The 22,183-nt window shown below is 44.2% G+C and overlaps 2 protein-coding genes across 3 annotated transcripts in view; one reads left to right on the forward strand and one right to left on the reverse strand.

Annotated features, from left to right (window-relative positions):
* The window catches only part of LOC115308186 (kelch-like protein 17), a 34,804-nt gene extending 23,607 nt beyond the window's left edge, over positions 1 to 11,197 (reverse strand). Inside the window, exons 1-6 of one of the 2 annotated variants that reach the window (XM_040213938.2) lie at positions 10,735 to 11,197; positions 9,941 to 10,058; positions 8,718 to 8,956; positions 6,174 to 6,295; positions 4,545 to 4,766; positions 2,515 to 2,631 (exon numbers count right to left, since the gene is read on the reverse strand). In XM_040213938.2, the coding sequence (XP_040069872.1) occupies positions 2,515 to 2,631; positions 4,545 to 4,766; positions 6,174 to 6,295; positions 8,718 to 8,956; positions 9,941 to 10,056 (816 nt within the window). In that variant the 5' untranslated portion in view covers positions 10,057 to 10,058; positions 10,735 to 11,197. Of the gene's footprint in view, positions 1 to 2,514; positions 2,632 to 4,544; positions 4,767 to 6,173; positions 6,296 to 8,717; positions 8,957 to 9,940; positions 10,282 to 10,734 lie in introns of those variants that run through there. The other variant, XM_040213937.2, reaches the window with a different exon arrangement.
* Positions 11,198 to 12,073: 876 nt separating this feature from the next.
* On the forward strand, positions 12,074 to 21,630 carry LOC115311481 (39S ribosomal protein L47, mitochondrial). Its single transcript, XM_029970156.4, has 6 exons — positions 12,074 to 12,256; positions 12,404 to 12,513; positions 13,413 to 13,473; positions 14,039 to 14,135; positions 17,203 to 17,333; positions 21,296 to 21,630. The coding sequence occupies exons 1-6, from the start codon at positions 12,162 to 12,164 to the stop codon at positions 21,579 to 21,581; spliced, it is 780 nt and encodes a 259-aa protein (XP_029826016.1). The 5' UTR covers positions 12,074 to 12,161; the 3' UTR covers positions 21,582 to 21,630.
* Positions 21,631 to 22,183: the final 553 nt, after the last annotated feature.

The raw sequence follows: 22,183 nt of genomic DNA on the forward strand, positions 1-22,183 counted from the left end.
CGACCGCCAGCCGGTCGGGGGGGGGGGGGGGGGTCTTTAACCTCCATCACGCAGTAGTGATCACACGAACACACTCTTTAACGAGACTCATCCAGTTCGAAACGGCAGGGGCGAACAGGAGGTTGGGGCTCAGTAAAACCTTGAAGCGACCTGGCAAACTACCTCGCCACCCCTTGCACGCTGCTAGTAATCCGATCGAACGCCACCCGAGTGACGCTGGCATTTAGTAAGTAGTAAGTTAAGTTTGTAATTGTCCTGGAGGTTTATTTTCTGGGGCGGAAGAATCACCTCGCAAAAAGCCGACACTACTCGAGGTCGAGGAGCGTTCAACCATACAAGTGGCGTCAGAAGACGAAAAACGGGGGGAAAGAGGGTAGCGCGGGGGGGGGGGGCTTCAGCCTCCTTTCCCCCCCCCCCCCCCCCCCCCTTCCAGATATTTCGGACTGTTAAAGAAAACAATACGGGGAAAGAGGGCGTTGTCGAGCTTATTTTAATCGGAAATTATTGATTCATATGTATAGCTACTGTCGCTCTTCACTGCATAAAAGAGTGCGTAGATGGTCATTGTTAGAAACTCGCTGTCAGAAGGCACTATTCGTCACGTGCTTAGTGGTTCGGAAGTTCAAAGCTATGTCTTTTCAACCTAAATACCTGTGCCAATGGTAAAAAAAAAAAAAAAGATGAATAATTGCGGGGATAAAAAGCTCGAAACAAGTTTCTTTTACCAAAATGTGCACAGGCTAAAAGAAACACGTCCCAGGAACGTGAAGCGAAAAAAAAAAAGTGTTTTTTTAATGATGTGCTGAACTTGAACACTATTAGAAATCTTCTCCCTTGAGTTAATTTATTCCTTAACGTGAAAAAACAATAAATACATTATTTTGTATTCTGCAGATGGCAATGATATGTACTGTCTGTGGTGTTAATTTAAATGCGATACCTCAAACAACTTCGACGAAAATAAATATCAACTTTAGGGCATACTTGCATGTATATACATGTTTGGACATTTCTTCGAAACTCACGTTGAATTACCTAGGCTATATATAGATCATTGTTTAAAAGTATAACATCTCTACCATAAACAGCGCGCTTCAAATCTGGCACTAACGATAATCGTCAATAACCCGTCGTCCTTCTTCGCCCCTTCGGGAATTTATTTCTCTAAAACTAAGCATGCCAGAACATTGAAACAAACGGCATTGTCTTTCGTAAGGAACGCAGCACCGCGTGTGAAAGTTCGAAAAAAAAAAATTACGATTGTACCTCACTACTTGAATTCAAATGAAACCGTTCGCCGGTCTTTCGAAGTTCGACGAACGTCGAACTTTTAGCCTCAAAGTTCGAAGTTCGTCGAACTTCTGACTTTTCAGGATTCGAAAGTTCGAAACTTTTCGAATTCTTTTGATAAAAAAGTTCGAAAGTTCGAAATTCATCAAATTTTTTGGTCAGACAAGTTCGGAAGTTCGACAAGCATCGAACTTTCCAGCGCAATAAGTTCGAAAGTTCGAAAAAGATCGAATTTTTTAGCGTAATAAGTTCGACGGTTCGAAAAGCGTCGAACTTCTTAGCTTAACAAGTTCGAAAATTCGACTTCCGTCGAATTTTACGATATAGACAATTCGAAAAATCGAAATCTTTCGAGCCTTTCGAACCGCTTGATTCGATCATCGAAACTTCGATTCGAAAAAAGTTCGCGGCATCCCTAGCTCTGGGTAGTTCGGCTGTCTTATGTCATGTACAAATAAAAACCTTGGCGAGCATAAGTACCCTGTTAGTGTCCCTTTAAGATGTCTGCACCCACCACCTCTCCATCGTTCACAGCCTTGAAATGTACACGGAGCCAGCCGACTGACCCAGCTCAGCCTAATCCCCACCCCCCATGGTCATCCCTTCCAGAACAAAACCACAATGACAGGCACTGTCATCTAGAAAGCCTTCTCTCTTTGCTACCCACCAAAACATCCTGCCAGTCCTGCCTATGTTTACTCACTTTTCTACAACAGCAGTTTAAGTCAAGTGCCTATACACCATAACAAACCTAAAAAAATCCAAGTATTACTATGAATTTTAACTACCTGGCAAACTTCGAAATCGAAATAACTGCCCAAGCCGCCGAAATACTACCCAGAATCAAAACTCGGTGAAAGAGAAGGATGTGGATTTTTGACAGACGTGTTCGCACGGTAGAAAGTCTTGTTTGCAGCACAGTTTTTTTCTTGGGTTATACAGTAAAACCTCGTTATAACAAAGTTGAAGGAGCGGTCGTAATTATTTCGTCATAATCATTAGTTTGTTATAGCATACATTGTCCATTTCTTCCCACTATTAGCAAGCAAGGGGAATTATGATTGCTTTGTTATATCCATTAGTTTGTTATATCACACTTTGTTATAGCGAGGTTTTACTGTATTTGATTCTAATTGCAAAAATAGGTTCATCCTGGCCAATAAAGACGAAGTAGAGTCCAGCAGGCCCGTAAGACGGGGGCCTTGTCAGTGGTGCATAATTTACCTTTCCTACGTATTTCTGCCGTTCGGAAAGGTCGTGCTTGATCCACGCAACCGTAGCCTCGTAAACCAGTTCCTCCGAGGACACGTTCAGTTCATCGCTAGAGATGAGGTCTTCCACCTGGAAAAGGCAGGTAACACAATGGCTTTTAGACGCGTCAGAAAGCAAACAAAAGTGGGTGGACTTTAGGTACAGCAGTGACTAATGAGAACAGGTACTTCATAGTTTTGTAACATTTTCTCGTGTCAATGCAACAAGGTGTTCAGGCATGTGCAACTTGAGAGCTTTGAGTTTGTCTCGCTCTGGCAAGAAATGTTGAAAGATATTAAGCTTGTGGCCCTGATGACATGATGTTAAACAGTGCACTTTGAACTTTCAGAAACGTGAAAAGGTGCACTTGTATTTGTAAACCGCTTGTCAAGATAGTGTGCCGAGCAAGTCATTTTTGCGACAGCATTATGCTAAGTGTTAGGAACAAACCTACCTTATTCCTGTAACTCGAGACAGCCAACACACAGTTCACTCCAATAATGTATCACCCATGGTGTGCTTCAAAGAAACCTTGCAATGTTTTGAAATGTTTTCTCCTAGAAACTTTGCATTTACCAAAGCAGCTTGAGAAGATATTGTGGGATAAGCAGAATGTCAGGCTAAAGTGATAAGTATAAAAAAACTTGCAACGAGTATATCTACTTGAGCGGGGACACTGGCTAGAGGTCGAACTTCTGAACTACTGAAGTGATTAGAATGAAATTTGCAGGGGAGATTTAACTTCAGACGTAGGTGTACTGTGCAAACTTTCAGCTCTCTAGGTCAAACTTACATACCTGCATAAGATGATGTGTCACTTTTAATTAAGAAATCTATGATATGCAAATGAAGCTATTAAGCACCATTTTGACTGCTTGAATATAAAGTGGGGGATATGAGACTTTAGGCTATCTAGTTTAAATAACTTAAATGTAAATTTTTCAGGAAGAGTTATTACCTCAAAAAAATAAAAAGCATTTTCTGCCCTGTGTCAATTTTTGAAAACTTAGTTTTTTATCACTGAGGACTTCAACTTAAAACGAAATAGTAGATAGCCCGATTCCCCAGTAAATTTCAGTTCAGAAACATCTTGATTGTGGTGTCAGAATACTTTTAACTTCGAACAAAAGATTCCTTCATATGAAATTTGCAGGAAAAAGTGGAACTGAGAAAAATGCATTCAAACATTGAACTCCTCTACTTTGTTACTGCTTCACAATGTGTTGAAAATATTTTATATCAACGTAAATATTTGGTGTATGGTTATCAAATTTGGTGTAAGAGTGTATAATTAGTTTCTAAAACCAAAAACCTCAAAACTGAAAAATGAATTTTTTTTTTTAATATTTTAAATTTAGGCCGATGTCCCTCCCCCCTTGGTGCACCGTTCAAGTTGCCATATATAAAACTATTTAAGATAATTTGGAACAATCTCAAAACTTGTTACGAATCTTCCAACGGTCTCTATTAGCTTCATAAAATAATGATGTTTAGAGTTGGGCTATTTGGTTTGACATTGATGGTGTGCTGCGCTGCGTAGTTACGCAGAAAAAAAACACTGGAGAAAATGAAGTTAAAGCAGAAGCACATACAAAACATGCATGAGTTGGTGCAGAACTGTGCCAATTCATGCATGTTTTGTATGTCCTTCTGCTTTAACTTCATTTTCTCCAGTGTTTTTTTTCGCGTAACTACGCAGCGCAGCACACCATCAAAGCTTCATAGAAGTCACTTTTCCTATGGCAAAAGTGCCAAGGCAACAAAGCAACTCCAGCAAGGGCAGTTTCATGGGAGCTGCTTTCCCAGAGTGCAGCAGAGCACATAGGGAAAGACCGCTTCTAGGTGGGATTGTGCACACGAAGAGGGGGAAAAAGTTTTACCGTGCTAATATTACAAACGGCCTCCTCTCGAAAGTAAAAGCAGAATCGAGGCACTTATTAGGGTATCAGAGAAGCTCTGTTGCACCAATCCTTTACAAAGATCTGTTTCTGGTAATGCCCTACCTGTGAAAGAGGCAGCATGAGAAACTCGTCTGTGTGGGCCACCTCCCTGAAGTGGTGTAGCGCGTAGCGATGCGACTTGCACAAGAGGTCCCTGCAGGCGTGGGTGTCGGCAAAGCTGCGGATGCCCAGGCAGTTGGAGGGGTGCAGCTGACGTAGCAAGAAGGAGCAGCATGCATCACGCACGCTCCCCACTTGCACCAGGCTAGCCGCCGGAAGCAGGCCCTGCACAAAAAGTTTAGCTGCAGGTAGACTCTTGGGACCAGTTTCACTGGCTGGAACTGGAACCACTTTAACTGGGTTGAGCTCAGGCTGAGAACAGTTCTATGTGGGGCCAGTTTTAAGGCTGCAAGTTGGGCTAGGTGGTTCTGATCCTGATGGGCCAGTTTTAACTAAGGCTGGTTCCATCAGGAATGAGTTCTAATAGGGCCAGTTTTAACTAAGGTCAGTTCCATCCGGGACCAGTTCTATCTGGGGCCAGTTTTAATTGAGGCCACTTCCATCAGGGACCAGTTCTATCTGGGGCCAGTTTTAACCAAAGCCGGTTCCATCTGGGCAGTTCTAACTGAAGCTGGTTCCATCAAACCAGTTCTATCTGGGGCCAGTTTTAATCGAGACCGGTCCCAACAGGGACCAGATACATCTGGGGCCAGCTTTAACTGAGGCCAGTCCCATCAGGCATGGGTTAAAACTGGCCCCAGATAGAACTGTTCCCATCAGGGACCAGTTCTATCTGGAGCCAGTTTATACTGAGGCCGCTTTCATCAGGGATCAGTTCTATCTGGGGCCGGATCCACATTTGGGACTGGATCCACCTCGGACCGTTTTCACATCTGGAACCGGTTTCACATTTGGGACCGGTTCCACATCTGGGAACGGCTCCATATCTAGGAATGGTCTTACATATGGATCCGGTGCCAGATGTGGAACCGTTCCCAGATATAGAACCGTTTTCAGCTGTAAATGTGATCCCAGATGTGGATCCAGTCCCAGGCCAGGAATTGGTCCCAGATCAGAACTGGTCCCAGTTCATTTATAACGACTTTGGACATACTTCTATAACTGAACTTTTAACCAGAACTAACTTACCATCTTTATCTAAAAAAAAATTGGCGTTCTCGACTAAAGAGTTTGTATAAAATAATTTATAGGCATTATAGGGTAGACCTGTCTGAACTAATCACTTTCTCCTCTGGATATGCTACTCAGTAAAGGCATGACCTAACTATAAATCCTTTTTTCTCGGGTAATAACTGCTTTATGTAATCCTCCTTTCCGCGAAGAGTAAACAACTGGATGAACCTTACTAACAGTACAGTCACGCAGCCATCGTTGTCATTATTTGCCTCCCATCTAAATTAGTTCCATCATGATGTAAATATCTTTTTTTTTTATTGTTCTGCAACTTGTTTGGATTGTTTGTGTTTTGCCAGCCTGTTTTACTTGCAGCACTGTACCCACCTGCTAAAATCCCGGCTGGAGATTGTAGTATTAACAAATAAATAAATAAAAGATGTGGAAGCGGTCCCAAATCAGGAACCACTTTCCCAAACCAGGAACCAGTCCCAGATGTGCAACTGGAACTAAAGCCGGAACCGGTCCCAGATAAAGAAGTTGCTTTTCGCAGCTCACCTGGACGTTGGCTTCTGTAATGACGACTTCGCCTGTGTAGGCAAACTCTACCAGAAGTTGCAGTGCCATGAAGGAGATGTCATGCAATACCACTTCCCCTTTGCTCTTCTCACACATGTCACCTGCATTCAACATGTCACGATTAATGAGATATTGCTTCGCATGTCAGCAGTTACGAATGCATATGACACTATCCCTCAGAGCAATTATATTTTAGAAAGAAAGGAGCATGTTTTTCAGTGCCAAATAAACTCAGTTTTTACTATGCTATTCTAGATTATCGTTCAGTAAAATATTGCGCAATTCATTGTATTTGTTCTGGCAGTTTGCCAACCCATCTGACACATTTTATATCATGCTTTTTTTTTGTTCCAGTGCATGTTGCTTTTCTTTTTTTGTTATCTTGCCAGAAAGTGTATATGCTCATTCCATTCATAGTCCATGAGGGACTGATAGTATTTTGAAATAAATAAATAAAATAACCAACCTTAAAGTGAGACTTTTAAAGGGGCGCTGACACATCAAAATCATATTTTTTTATTACCCGAAACGATTGAAAACAATGCCGGGACATTACCCTCAAAATTCGAAACTTGGGAATTCAGTATTTGTGAATTAAAAAAACAATTTCCAAATGCCGAATTGAGGTTCCCGCGCGATCCGCACCAGTGGAGTGACGTCAACTTGTGCGGTCTCCTGTGAGTCGACTTTCTTTCGGACCTCCGCTCCACGCTACAAGTCAAAGCGCTGTTGCCACCGCGACCCGAAGCGAGGAGGGAGAGAAGGGTGCGAGGCATACCGGTTTCTTCCCCCAATTCGCCGATGATCCTCTGCTCGAGCGCCGCCAAGTTTTCCGAGGGAGGATACAAATCCAGGAAGCGACATCACACCGAACTCCGATTTTTGATATTTCAAAAAGAGGGGCCGTAGTGTGTTCGCAATTGAGTTAAAAAAACACGTTTTACGATTGCTGTTATTAAATGTTATAGAAATGCCGGCTACAAAACTTCGAAATTTCATGATTTTTGAAGTCGCCAAGCAAAAGAAGCGGGGAGGTGAGCAGAGGGGGAGAAAAACGGCAAAAATAAAAAAGCGCGCAATGCGTTTTTTTTTTTTGTGTTTCTGTGACTACAACTTGCATCGTTTTAGACAATAAAAAAAAACGACCTTTGGGTTGTCAGTGCCCCTTTGAGATTGGGTATTTGTTTATAACAAAACATACATGCTCATATGCAAAAAGTATTCTTTTCTTTTCACGACCAACTCTTTTAAAGGGAAGCTGAAGCAGTTTTGTATTTGAGGAAACATGCTTCGGTAAATCATCTTCATTTAACCTCCAAAATCTCGAATATCGAAATTAATTTTTAATTTGGTGCATGGAGGCTGAAAATTATTTTCATGACAACCACTGAATGCCCTCTTTCACGAAGTGTGACGTCGCAAAAGGAATTTTTGGAATCTCTGCTCTTGCGTATGTTCAGCACCTATCAAAGCTATATGCATGCGCACTCTTGCTAGTTTTGAAAAGGGAAAAAAAAAAAAGATGTCACGACTGGTACCAGTGCAGGGGAATATACCTGGCAAGCTTGCAATTGCATGCGCGACCTTTGAGTGACATGTGCTTGGTGGCCGAAAGACCGTTTTATGACGTCACGACTGGTTGGAGGTTTTTTGTGTTTTCTCGCGTTTAGTTACATCTTAATTATGAATGTGATATTCAGATTCACGGGACATAACTACACTAGAATCAACCTCTGTTTAATTTTTTAAAAGAAGTGTTTCACCTTCCCTTCAGGAGCTACCTCATGCAGTGTATGAATACTCGGGATAGGAAATTTGCTGGAGAAAAGTTGGAGGCCCGAGAAATGCTTAGGGGCAGACAAGGAATTCCAGTTTGAGAACTGATGCATTATATGCTAGGCATTACTTCATCTCGCCCTATGATAAACTGCAGCTAAAGCTATGGATCACTAGTTCCAATAAGGAGTGAAACAGAAACCACGTATATACCTTGATTTAATGCACATATTGGTGTGCATACCTCGACGCACAGACGTCAGAGCCATTAGGTTTCTAATTGGCTTGTTACTGAACACTAACTCATTGTAGCCCACCGTAGGGCGAGATGGGCCACAATCCTAGTGAAGCCTTTATGCTACCAGATGAAACTTGGGTCCTAAAACTCGCGAGATTATCTTCACTGCCTAAATAAATGTACTTGGTTATCTCTTTTTTTTTTTTTTGTCAAATGTTTTGTTTATTAGTTGTTCTTTGAGGTCCTCTGTAGACTAAAAGATGTGTCTTGTAATATGTTTGCTCTTTTTAATATTTTTTCTTGGCATCCTACTTATGCTAGTTTAGGTTTCATTTGTACGCAGTTGTGTTTAGCAGTCACACTTTCAAATCGTGCAAAGCGGGAGCCCGATTTGTTTCTGCCTTTGAGAAACGCCGTCGGCCGTTCTGCTGATTTTGAAGTTTTTTATTTTCATTTCGCTCCCATATGTCTTTTGACTGGCGAATGCATTGCTTGCAAATAAAGCTCACTGTTGAACATGGCGTGGAAGTAGGGGCTGGACGCTGCCAGCACCAGGCGGTGTGCCCTGAGCTGCTGGCCCCCGGCCGTGAGTTGCACGTCGCAGAGCTGTCCTTTGAGGCGCATGCAGTTCATGGCCAGGAAGGCCTCCGACAGGTGGTTCCCCTGCACGTGCTGTGCCTCCAGGCCGCTACTGCCCCTGTCTCCGCCGGACAGTGCCTCCCCGTCCGGCAGCTGCGAGCTGGCCACCCTGTGCCAGCACACGAGCGTCGAGTTACGACGAGAACACAATCTGCGACACCTAGTTAAGTGTCCTAAAAATATAGAACTACAACCGTGTGCGACCTCCTCCCTTCATTAAACGCATGACCAAACGTTGCATCACGCCCCTCTTTCAGAAATTTATCTCGGAAAAGAAGCCTGATGCGATATGTTTGTTCACAGTTTTTTTAATAGAGCAAGAAGCTGTGCGTTTTTGTTTTTTAGGACGCTTGGGGTGTGTCGACCAAATTGACCCCATAAAAAGACAAACTCAAAATCCACTTCAGTGTCCTTTTGAACAGCACGCCCGCTGCAATTACGTTTGATCAAAGAAAATTTGTCTAGAACCGTGAAAAAAGTGCAGTAGATGTCTCGTTGATACGGACAGCCCCCCAAAATCGTCTATAACATGAGTTGTCCACAATACCGAGAACAAAAGTGCACTTGTTTTTTCAGTTCGTACCCCCAAAAATGGTGCCCACAGCGGGGTATCAATATTAACGAGACGTGAGTGTATGCCATCAAAAGTGAATCGGTGACCTTGATCGGCGCAAAAGACCGATGGTCTTTTGCATTCGTGCAGCAGCTGCCATGTGAATATTTGCTAACATTTATAACACAATGATGGTGATGTCCAGTAACAAGGGTGACAGGTATACATACATTTGAAGCATCCCCTTGCTATATGATATTGTATGATTTGCCTGGTCGGAAGTATTATGGTTGAATTAAGTGGGAAAATAAAATATTATTTAATCTTAAATCATAAAATAAACTGCACGTGGCTCTTTGCATCTTAGCTCAGCTATTTTGCTAAAAAGAGCAGCTGAATAAAACAAAAAAAATTATATTTCTTATATAAGGATACTAATTAGCACAATTTTATGTAGAATATAAATTTCAAGAAAGCTCCAAGCTACCTTCGCCGCGTAAACTGTCCAACAAATTAATATAAAAAAAGAACTATGCAAACCTGGTCGCTCCATCGGAGGAGCTCTTGAGGCCGCCAACCGTTGTGAGGGAAGCCTGTCGCAACATGATGCCGCCTTCACCGCTCGCTCTCGGGATGTTGGGCGGCGTCAGCCTCATGCCTAGCCGGAACCCGAACAGAGACATATGTCACCAGCGTGCAGCACTCAGCAAAATGTGTAGAAAACTCATTCACGCGACGCGGGCGCACTGCACCGAGAAGCTACGTAAGCCGACCCTGAACTGTCTGAACCTTCGCGTGCCTTTGTGCGCTGCGCTCTAAATCGGGCGCGCGCCACAACCTCGGAACGCATAAACCAAAGAGAGGTTATTACCACGCGCTGTTCGCGGCAATCACAATTTGCCTTTCTTTTCTTTTTTTTTTTTTTCTGTTTTTGTTTGTAAAGAAACAGATAGCGCGCCACGCCTCAGTCACTCAGGTGACTGGCGCAAATAAACTAAAAACACAATTGTGCGTAAAAAAAAATAATTTTCCTGTTGGTTTTAGCGCACACGGCGACACGCTCATAAAAAGCATCGGTCAATCGTGCAGAGTACACAAGAACGTTCCAGCGGGAGTACGCGGCGAAGACGCTCAAGCGCGGGACGCGCGAGTTCATACACAAACGAAACGAAACCAGAAACAAAAAAGAGCAACCCGTTCATTGAACTCGGAGGAGATAGAGCAGACGAACAGGCGACTGGTCTTCTGCGCCCAGGACGCAGAGACGTCGGCAGTAGGAACGCATATTGGAGACTGAAATACGATACGGACGGTAAAACCTCTTACGCTCTTACCTCGACGAAGGTTTGGGCAGGAGGCCGGAGCGAGAAGGAGGTCCCGAGTCCTTCGTTCGAGCAGAAGGCGGAAGCGGGGCTAGCGTTTCGGTTGAACGGCCGCCGACGTCGTCCTGCTGGTCGTTGGACGACACCTGTTCTCGTGCCTCCGACACCGCCCAGCGGCCCCATCGATCGGGCTTTGCCACAATGCGATCAACTTTTATGCCCGAATCCCGCCTTCGTAATCCTCGGTGGCCACTATGCCCGTGGCGCTGCGGCCGGTGCTATGTTGCGGGTGTCATTATGTGGCGGCGCTCGAGTTCATTGCACGGGCGGCCGTCGGACATACGGACCGCGTTACGAACAGACACGCACACGATCGAGCCGTCGGAGACTTTCGGTGTATCCGGCCCGCACGGTCTGCGTGCGCTACCGTACCGCCGCGTCGGTCGTGCTCGCGCGGGCGCTTATTGCGCGAGGCATCGCCATCGCGTCTCGTTCGTTCGTGAGCGGCATTTCGCTCCCGTGAGCTTCCGCTAGAGCTGTCACGCTTGAGCAGTTTCCGACAGGTGTCGGCGGTATTCTGTGTCATATTCATTTACGCGTCGCTTTTATTGGAGCCTTTGGTTTGATTTGTTTTGTTCGTTGGGCTGGGGCGGATAAAGGTGAAGGCGCGCTCTTTCGAGAAGGTCGGAGTCACGGCCGAAGTGCTGCTAAAAATTCCAGTCGTTGCATCATAGTGTGTGCGCGCGACAGCAGGTAAAGGTAGTACAACTCCGACGAGGGGAAACGAATGGGACGATAGCGCCGATATCATCAGCACGGTCTCTTGAACATTCGATCGGCATGGTTATGCAAATATCGGTTAGATTTCGTCTCGCTCCTCGGCAACCACTCCTACGTTCCCCTATACCAAGCTCAAGCCTCTGTAGTCCCGCGGTTCTGGCGTCATTTTGAGCCTCAACATGGTGGGTATCGTTGCATGAATTGCAAATAGCATTATTTGCTGAAGGATGCGTACATGACGTTCATAACCGAAACCGAAACTGAGCAGCTGATGGGGAGCGCAATAAAGAAAGGGGTAATTTATTATTTGATTTGAAAGAATGGTTTTATTCAAGTTATATTAGTTTCGTAAGAAATATGGCATTCGGTACTGTTTTTGCACTAAAGTCGTATGTAAACCGAGCGTCGCCTGGATGATGGATGGATGGATGAATACGGCTGAGCCCTTTGGATCGGGCGGTAGCTTACGCCACCTAGCCATTTTGTTTTACCATTTAAGCTTGTACGACTACGTGGCGCTACCTACCGTTCAAAAGAGAGTCACTAAGTTACTATCTCTATTCGTTCGTATAGTCCGTCCGGTCGTGTAGTGCGGAGAAGTGTGCTAGCGTACTCACGGAGTTTCGAGTGGGTTTTGTTACACGCGAATATACAGTAAAATGAGTATAATTAATAAGTGCCTTGGCCTATGTAGGACCGTTTTAAAGAGAAGAATCCTGGCAAGTGGTTGGTGTCACTTAAACGTCGCGGAAAGGTGTGTAGCCTCGTAGAAATGACTCTTCGACCTCGGCGTGTGTAGCTATGTCGAGATTATTGCATTCGGTGTGTTTGGAGGCACGAGTAATGGTTTACAGAGTTTGTGTTGGTGCAAATAACTTTTCTTCTCATTAATTCGTCTTAGGCACGCCGAGGACAGATGCTCCCCCGCCATTCACACGTCGTGCGCACGGAGAGACCTCATGGAGTTTTTCGAGCCAAAGGATAACTGGGGAGCTCAGGAAGTCAAGTCGGGTGAGTTTGCCGTTGGCGCAGTTATTTGTGATCCGATCTTGTCCGAAATCGATATTAAAGTCCACGTAAGATGAAACCAGTTACAATCGGCGGTGGTGTAAACGATGGCGAAGAAGCTCAAATTGGTGCTAGTAGTATTTCTCAATATTTAGAAAATCCAGCAATGTTGTATAAATTTGATCCCGCACGATGAACGTTCGGAACTTCCAGTCTCTTTATTAATCAACTTAAGCCGGATTTGATGTTGCTAGGAGTAGAGACATTGTTAGCCGGCAAAAACATACACTCCTAATCAAAGCACTGTCTCAACATTTTTAGTAACTTGATCCAAATTGTATTGCATTGGTTAAATTGCTCATCAGCGATTGAGAGACAAATCGCCAGTTGAGGCAGACTAACTTGAGGCTGTAGAAACATTCACTCAAACACAATAACTCCTAAGCGGTCTTTCGTCGACAAATCACAAACAATTCGCTTATACATCTTTGTATATTCTTCTAGTTTGTTTGGTTGCCTTGGTGTTCGAAGTAGCAGGTCATGCTGGTAAGCAGGTGGCTATCCAGCTCTACGTGCTAGCATTCTGTTCGCTTTTTTCAAGTGTGTGAGCGATGGAGACTTCCTTGGCAGTGCTCTTCTGCGGCTCAAGTAAACCTTCCGATGCTAAACCACTTCTAGCTCTGGTGTGAAAACGAGCTTAGAGTAAGACGTGGGACAATTCTTTCTTAAATTATTGGGAACGGCTTGGCTCAAGCTGCGAGCATGAAATGATAAATAGTATTGCAGTGGTCATGCTTCCAATAAGACTGCAAATGAATGAGGCTGTGTTATCAGCGGTCTCGATGTCTACGGCAGCCCGATTGTGGCACGACCTAAATGGTTGAAATCATTTTCATGCGCAGGTAAATCTTGGAGCACAGATGAACTGAGGATCAAGAGCAACAGCGACCTTCACAAGCTCTGGTACTGCTACAATTGCTACTCTCAAACTGCCATTTGAAAGGGTCAAGGTAGTTCAGAAATCGACAAGCAACCGCTAAGTTATTTTGATAATAGCGAAAGTGTTCATGCATTCTCCTTCAGTACACTTATATTTATTTCTTTGCTATTACACCACCCAACGTCCGTTGGTGACACGTCTGCATTCATCGCAATAGCCGACTAGCAACAGAAAAATAAAAAGGTGGCGGACGTGTCCAGGGGAAAAGAAAGGAAGGCGATTGCGATTGGAAGAAATGTCTGGCTTTTTGTAAAATGGCAAATATATGGTCAACAAAATCGATCTGTCATGCATCCCTGAATTTCACATTTAATTTTAGCTCTTAGCCACTCTTGAAACAGCCTGCTGGCATTCTTTCTGCTGAATCGGGCGCATTTCCAGCAAGTCCTACCCTTTACGCTAGAGCGTCTCAAGAAAGACGAGAGAGCACAGGTGGCCAGATAACTTCACTTCCGCTGCCCATTGCGACGCAGAGCCTACCTCCGAAGCGGCGCATTGCTGCAACCTGAAAAAGGGTGTCTCGTGCAGGTATGTGCTACTGAAGGAGCTCAACATGCTCCTCACCATGGAGGAAGCCGCAAAGGAAGCCTGCGAGTACTTCCCCAGCCCAGAACGAATAGACAAGGTTAGTGGTCCATTGCTTTAAGCATTTTGAAGACAGAATCGGTAGGTTGAACGTCTTTGCAAGTATAATGAAGTTAATGAACAGAAAGTCGGGGCACAAACGAGGTGAAGATCAGATAATACAAGGACGAGACTGCAGGATGAAAAGTCTCAAACACAGCTGAATTTTATTTCACTTGATGAGTCTCGGCCACAAACTCACTCTGGACACAAAAGATAAGAAACCATGCTCCCCATTTACCTGCACCGATTCCCCACAGACCAAAACAATGATGATGTGGGGTGGGAGGAGGCTAGTTAGGGACAAACACCAGGGTTCAGGTTTATGCAAGGATGGTTTCTTATCTTTCGTGTTCGGAGTTTCTGGCTGTTGTGTATAGAGGGTGGTTTCTTTCCTTCTCTCTTCTACGGTGTTTTTTTTCTTTGTGGCATTTCCTATTTAAGCACTTTTCGAGGGAAATAATATTAGACTGACACTTTTCGTGTATTCGTCATCCTTCCCTTACCTGCAGTCTCGGGGTTGCGATATGTGCAACGGTGTTCTCACAAGGCCCAGTGCACTCTTGCTGGTAGTAGCCTTAATGGAGAAAGTGTCGACGTACTTGTTGCCATTTTTACTTTCCACTGCGAGACCACTTTGTCTGGGCTCGTCCGCAGGATGCCAAGGACAATAAGAGTGTTGTGCAAATAATCAATGTTTAAATACAGTGCAATCCACTTATAACGATACCGCACATAATGATCTATTGCTTATAACTATCAGTTTCTATAGTTTGTGATCTAGAAACAATCAGATTCTAGTTCAGATGCGATAATCGGTTATAACGATTCAAATTTCGGGTTTTCTCATTATTGTTATACCGTAGAATACCGTGCATCTGCCCATTCCACATTAAGTGCCCATATCCAAATTTTTAAGATCTGAGAAAATATGTACAGTACATTTATATGTAAAATTGATGACTGGACAAGCGCCCATTCCCCATCTTTTTGCGATTATCTCTAAATTTTGAGTGGGCGCTTGCTCGGTATTTTACAGTAAGTGGATTGCACCCTGTAGTGGTTTAAAATAATACCCTATTCGATATTCGCTTCGAGATGAACTGTGATATTAATATTTTTCAAAGTGTCGATCGCGGCGGGTTCGCACCGATGCAGAGCGCTTCTTGCCGAGCACCGGTGCACTGCGGAAAAGCAACACCCGCGGGAGCGAGCTCTTCAGGTGTTGCTTCTCTGCAGTGCACCGGCGCTCGGTGAGAAGTGCGCTGACCAGAGCTAAAACCGCCTCAATCAACGTTTCAAAAAGCACAAACATCGCAGTCGCGCGTTAAGGGATCAATGGGCAAGCATGATAACGCATCGCAGCACAAAGCGCATGAAGGGAAAGCTCGCGCTGAACCCAGGTATCCTGGGTTCAATCCCCACCACTGCTTTTCTCGATCCAGAAGACCATCCTAGTGCAGAGTGCAGACTGGCAGTTGTTCTGCACTGGCTGGATTTTTCATCTATGGCTGAAGTACCAGATGCCCGCTGAGGCTGACTAACTTCCGGTTGTCTAAACGTACAACGTAATTACAGTGACTTGCATAGGAGGAAAGCACACTTTCATAGCAGGATGGTGCATACGCGCACCTAGCATATTTAGAAAGAAACGGAAACTTTGTGGATGTTGATACCTTCATTGCAGTAAAATGTTCAAAATTAGACTGCAGCAATTAAGCGAGAGTATATGTTATGCAGAGGTGTCCTGACAATCTGCACTCACCATTGAAGATTCTTTTTTTTTATACTTTTGATTTTCAAATTCGAGATTGTGGAATTTATATTTGCATATAGCAGGATTTATAAATCCCCTTGATTTGGTGTAGCGGCATCTCTACAGGTTTTATTTTATGTCAAATTTGTCGGTTCCTTGCCATCACAATGTAGGCATTGGACTTTCTGAAGCCACAGTTGATAAATATAGTTAGATTAAAATTAGCTTAGAAATAGACAAGTGGAAGCTTGAGAACAACCTTCGTGAGTTTAGCTGGGTTTTTGTTTAAGCATGGTGCAACAATAGTGAAAGACTTGGGGAAACTATTCAATATTTGATTCAAAAATATTCGGCCAAAACCACTACATTAGTTTAGAATTCACTTCAAACTCAAAATTCACCATTCGCACGTTACAAGGTCACGATAAACATGATTTTGTATTTAATAATATTGATGAGTTCAACGTCTCCGATTTACAGCGATGTCGGTTCCCACACGTATGCAACACGTTGATGTCGTAAACATATTTCAATGGGGTTGTCTGTGGATCCAGTCAAATCAAATAATTTATTTCGCATCTGCATACCTACCGTAAAATACCGTGCATCCGCCCATTCCACATTAAGAGCCCATACCCAAATTTGTAAAATCTGAGAAAATATGCACAGTACATTGATATGTAGAACTGATGAGCGGACAAGCGCCCATCCCCCATTTTTTCATGATTATCTCAAAATTTTGAGTGGGCGCTTGCCCGGTATTTTACGGTATACAGATGCCGGTGCCAAGGACAGAAAAGCCAATCTTTGTTGGCTTGACGGGGTCTGAGTTCCGAGTGCTTGGCAGGTGACGGAGGTGCGTAAATGAAAATCAAAGTAACATATATATATATATATATATATATATATATATATATACACACACAAAAAACATAACCTAAGTGGCTTTAAGTAAAAGAATACATACTCTACAAAAAGTAGGTACAGTGATTTGCGATCTAAACTATAAATGTCAGTGCTGTCTATGCAATATTAATCGAGTAATTTGGGTAGGTTATAATGGAGGGGTTGCAAGCTCTAATTGGTATGGTAATTGGAGACCTTCCATTCCTCCGAGCGGCTGGTGCAGATGGTGGTTATATTTTGGGTTATATATGCTTCAAGGAGCTAATCACTTCGGTGGATGAAAAACAAACTGACCTATAAGGTTGTTTGAAAATGCACAGTAATGGCAAGTTTGAGACGTGCTGGACTAGATTTTTAAATGGTTTCGAAAAAATCAAACGTAAAGCTGGAGCCCCACTTTCGACAGGTCCGGGAGAGTATGGACAACCTGGAGACCGTGGTGCGGGAGCGCAATGAAGCCTACTTCCTCCTCGAGACTGGGGAGACCGGGGAACAGCCGTGGATCCTCAGGGAAAACATCTTTGGCCTCGTCACAAAGTGGGTCGCCATCCGCAGAATGACGCCAGCCTTGTGACGCATGCCTTGTTCTGCTACATTGCTTGCGTGCCCAGCTAGTGCAGCCTTACTGAAATTAATTGACGGGCTAGTTGGTTAAAAGTAGGAAACGAAAAATAGCGCAAGAACACGGTAGGAAGGAAACCGGGAGAGGAAAGAGTGCTACTAACAACCGACTTTTTAATGATCTAGGGACGGAGAAGCACAAAGGTTTGCAGTGGTGGTAGTTAGAGAAGAAAACATCGAGAAAATATTACACATCAAAATAGGAAAAGAAATATTTTTAAGCTTATAATGAAAGAAGGAGCTGTGTACATAAATACAAAGTATCTTGATTTCACTAAGGAATAAACAAACAAAATGGAAAAGAAAAAAGAAGAAAAGAAAGGGCGAATACTCTGGTGTGAGCTTGTAAACAAAACAAAAAAATTGTTCAGTTTTTCCACTTTCGTGAAGAAGGAAGACCAGCGGAGCTGTACTCGATACACTGTGTGTTTCTTCTTTGTCATCGTCTGTTTTTCGCGCTGTTTCCTACGATGAATTCCTACGAACGCGCCCAACTATCCATTCTTCTATTATAACTGGAAAAGTTGGCGCCATCTACGAGCGACGGCGGAAACCGTACTGGTTATGTGCTTGCCGCCGTCGCTTATGGATGGCGGTAGCTGTCCAGGTAGGTTTGTGTCGACATACACGGACACGATGCGGGGGACCAAGCCCTTAACAGCTCCGCTGTAAAAAAAGGAACTAGACATTCCTATTTATAAGTCTCGGGAAGCAAGGCTTGAATACTTACAAGTCTATGTAGGACAGTCCGGGCGGTGTGTGAATACAAGACTCGGAGAACACGCACTGTCCCTACAACACATACACAGACACGATCCTGGGGAACCTAGCCCTTAACAGCTCCGCTGTGAAAAAGGAACAAGTCATTTCTATTTACAAGTCTCAGGAAGCAAGGCTTGAATACTTACAAGTCTATGTAGGACAATCTGGGCGGTGTGTGAATACAAGACTCGGAGAACACGCACTGTCCCTACAACACATACACAGACACGATCCTGGGGAACCTAGCCCTTAACAGCTCCGCTGTGAAAAAGGAACAAGTCATTTCTATTTACAAGTCTCAGGAAGCAAGGCTTCAATACTTACAAGTCTATGTAGGACAATCTGGGCGGTGTGTGAATACGAGACTCGGAGAACACGCACTGTCCCTACAACACATACACAGACACGATCCTGGGGAACCTAGCCCTTAACAGCTCCGCTGTGAAAAAGGAACAAGACATTTCTATTTACAAGTCTCAGGAAGCAAGGCTTCAATACTTACAAGTCTATATGTAGGACAATCTAGGTGGTGTGTGAATACAAGATTCGGAGAACACGCACTGTCCCTACAACCATCACCTTCTGGGCATCTTGCAATACACATTCACAACTGCCGAGCGGTTTCACTACAAGCGAGCGGGAAAACGTTTTGAAGCGCAAGTCGTAATATCCGAAGGCGAAAATTGTGTTAGTGCACCTTCGGTGGTCCTGTCGACGAAGGAACTACAGTATTTGAGCCTTGCCTCCCGAGACTTGTAAAAAGCAATGTCTTCACCCTGTTCTTTTCTTTTTGTTAACAAGCTCACACCCGGGGTATTTGCCCTTTCTTTAGCCTTTTCTTCTTCTTTCTTTTCCATTTTGTTTGTTTACGCCTTAGTGAAAGCAAGATACTTGCTTATGTGCACAGCTTTCTTTTACAAGTATTTCTTTTCCTGTATTGATGTACGTTATTTTCTCAATGTTTTCTTCTCTATCTATCACTACTGCAAACTTCATCCTTCTCCCTCCCAAGATCATTAAAAAATCAGTTGTTAGTAGCGCACTTTCCTGTCCCTGTCTTCTTCCTACCATGTTCTGGCACTATTTTTTGTTTAATAGTGCAGCACGGTTTTTGGCTTCTAATGTTTGCCCAAAAGCTCAATTTTCAGCCTGTAAAAGAACTTCCAGTTTGCAAGTATTAGGGCTCGTAACTGTGTAAACTATTCTACGAACATGTGTAAAAAAGGAGTCCTCGTTTCTATAAACCAACTGTTTCACCTTTTTATTCACGGACCAACAAGCATCGAGCGATAATGTTCAACTGGCCTAAATGTTCTCGAGACTTTTTCCTCTTGGCTTCACTTTTGCAACACAATTTATTCGAGGAAAGGACCGACGAAATTGTAGCACACCAAAGCGAGCGCAATGTCTCGTCCGAAAGTGGGGGCTTATTTTTCTGACTTACATTTTTTTTGCGTGCCTCTGGAGTTTTAGTCAAGGGCCGAGGTGGCTTGCAGCACTTTTAGTTGAAAATGTTTTTCCATTGGAGTTGTACATTTATTTCAGTGTAAGCTGGATGGGTAGTTCAGTTTTGAAAGGGTAAATCAGGTTGGAGCCACTCGTGTTAGGTGCAAGTGCAGAGTCTAACCAATCGAGAGGCACACTGCAAGACACTGCTGGCACAAACAGCACATTGGCGCTTTTTCTCGTTTTACTTTTAAAGGGTTTTACGCAGATTTTGTCGCCCCAGGTGAGCACTTTTCTCCCAGCCACTAGTTTTTGACGACAACCTTTCGATTCTAAGAAGAAAACAGGAAAACACAGCTCTTGCTTGTTTGTGCTTAGAGTGTTGCACTATGCACATGCTTTACAAGCATTACTCCTGTGGATTTCTGGACAGCAATCCTGCTTGAGAAATTTGATAATCTGACAACTTGGTTTTTTAATAATGGTACTCTGACAAATCGCATCCAGATACGCACAAAATACTGTTGCATATTTACAGTGAGAGCTGCTCCACTGCAAATAGAAAACGCATGAATTGAAAATTTGTTTTATCCACTAATCTTTGCTGCTAAGGACCACGAGGAAATATCTTAAAACTTAGTTGCAACAAAGAGTTCCACCTCCTTGACTAAGGGAGCGTTCTTACTCACACTCGCTCATTGTTTGATTATGAATGGCTTCTAACAACTTGAAACTCGGGAGGGCTCATCACGTGACAGCGAGCGACTTGTGAACTCTAGGAAGATTTTATGATGTGATGGTGAGTGACTCTCGAAGAACTCGGGACATACCTTGGCAAACTCTCTGTAGAACCTGTTACCTGACGTTCACTCGCAGGGCAACTACTATGAATGTCTCTTAGTGGCTTGAACTCGGAAAGAGTTCACCATGAGATGGGGACAGACTAGTGAACACTTGAAAAGCTCAAGATGTGATGGTGAGCGACTTTTGTAGAACTTGCAACGTTCCTTGGCAAACTCAGTGCAGAACTTGTTCACTCACATCCAGTTGTGACGCAATTTTCATGAATGGCTCTTAATAAATTGAACTTGGAAGAGTTTACCACATGATGGCTAGCAACTCAAACTATTAAAAAACTCGCGATGTGATGGTGAGCGAGTTCTAAAGGACTCACGATGTAATGGCGAGTGACTCTTGGACTACTCAAGATGTTATGGTGAGTGACCCTTGAAGAACTCACAATGTAATGGAGACTTTTGAAGAACCTACGTTGCGATTGTGTGCGATTTCTTGAAGCGACACGACAGCGAGGATCACTGCATGAGAACCGGTCGAGTGAGGATACACGAAAGCGAGGAATACAAAGCATGGCTCCAGGGGCAAGCAGCCGGGGGCAGATTTTAAAGGGAGGGCACTCCAAGCCTTCTAAGGACAATTTCTCTAATAAATAAATTACATACTCCAGCTTTCTTTTAAAAATGTCTAGTTTCTTTTTTTTTTTTGGTGAAATAGCAATTACAAGGGCAACGAAATAGGCTCGGGCAATGCTTCACCTGTGACCTCAAATCCATTTGCGACAACAGATCTCTCTGCAGAGCCCCTCCCCCCTAAAGCCTCACCATTAATCTGCCCCTGCAAGCCGATTGAAATGTGCCGTCGTCGTTTTTCAGGTACGCCAAGCGTGAGCACCTGGTGCCTCGGAACTCGAACCCCAAGGGCTACTTCCTGCTGTGGCGCAACAAGGACCTGGCCGACTTCCTGCGGCTGTATCGAGAGAAGGCCCTGAACAGGGAGGAGAACTTTGCTCGGAGGGACCGCCTCAAGGTCATGAGCCTGCTGAAGCGCTTCCCGCACACGGACAGGGCGGTGCTCGCCCAGCAGTACCCGGGCGTGGACCTGGACAAGGTCGAGGAGCTGCTGTCCCTGAACATCTTCACTGGGTACGCCCAGCACTGACCGGCTGGGGACACTCCGGACGTGCCTAGATAAAGGATTTGCAACAGTTCCCCTGCTGTGGGCATCTGCCGCATTTTTCGTCTGTTTGGCACGGTTTCAGTCACTCTTTCACTCCATCAGTCCCTCCACTCCACCACTCCACTCCATCCACTCCATCACAGTCACTCCATCTAGAAGCCTTTTCTGGGTTCGGGGAGGAGGACCCAATGTGTGCTACTCACCCGCCTGCAAAACTTTGTGCCATTTTCATTGTCTGTCCGAAACAAAAATGCTGTGGAGCTAGAAAAAGGGCAGAAAGAAACACGGGGACGAAAACTGAACAAGGTGCACAAGACACCGTTGCAAGGCACACAATGATCTCGCTGTGCCACACCACCACTTCGCTACACCAGGAATTGTTTTGAACAAACGAAGCTTGCATCAGCGGATAAAACAGAAACCATTTTGATTCTTGTTGCAAGCCTCTTGCGTGTCAAAGAGGGAGGCTGAGTCTGTAGCAGGGTGTAAGATAGACAGGTGGGGAAACGGCCCATAGAAACCTACCGCAGCGCCGTGACCGGATTGTGTACTCGTCTGCTCGCGGGTACTTCCGATTTGCGACA

This window comes from Ixodes scapularis, unplaced genomic scaffold, assembly GCF_016920785.2.
Source record: "Ixodes scapularis isolate PalLabHiFi unplaced genomic scaffold, ASM1692078v2 PGA_scaffold1__304_contigs__length_218370807, whole genome shotgun sequence".
Lineage (NCBI taxonomy): Eukaryota > Metazoa > Arthropoda > Arachnida > Ixodida > Ixodidae > Ixodes > Ixodes scapularis.

Coding starts and splice junctions, on each gene's coding strand:
- LOC115311481 (XM_029970156.4), top strand. CDS start 12,162: ATGAGTATAATTAATAAGTGCCTTGGCCTATGTAGGACCGTTTTAAAG. Junction 13,474..14,038: donor AGCGACCTTCACAAGCTCTG/GTACTGCTACAA, acceptor TGTCTCGTGCAG/GTATGTGCTACTGAAGGAGC. Junction 17,334..21,295: donor ATCTTTGGCCTCGTCACAAA/GTGGGTCGCCAT, acceptor GTCGTTTTTCAG/GTACGCCAAGCGTGAGCACC.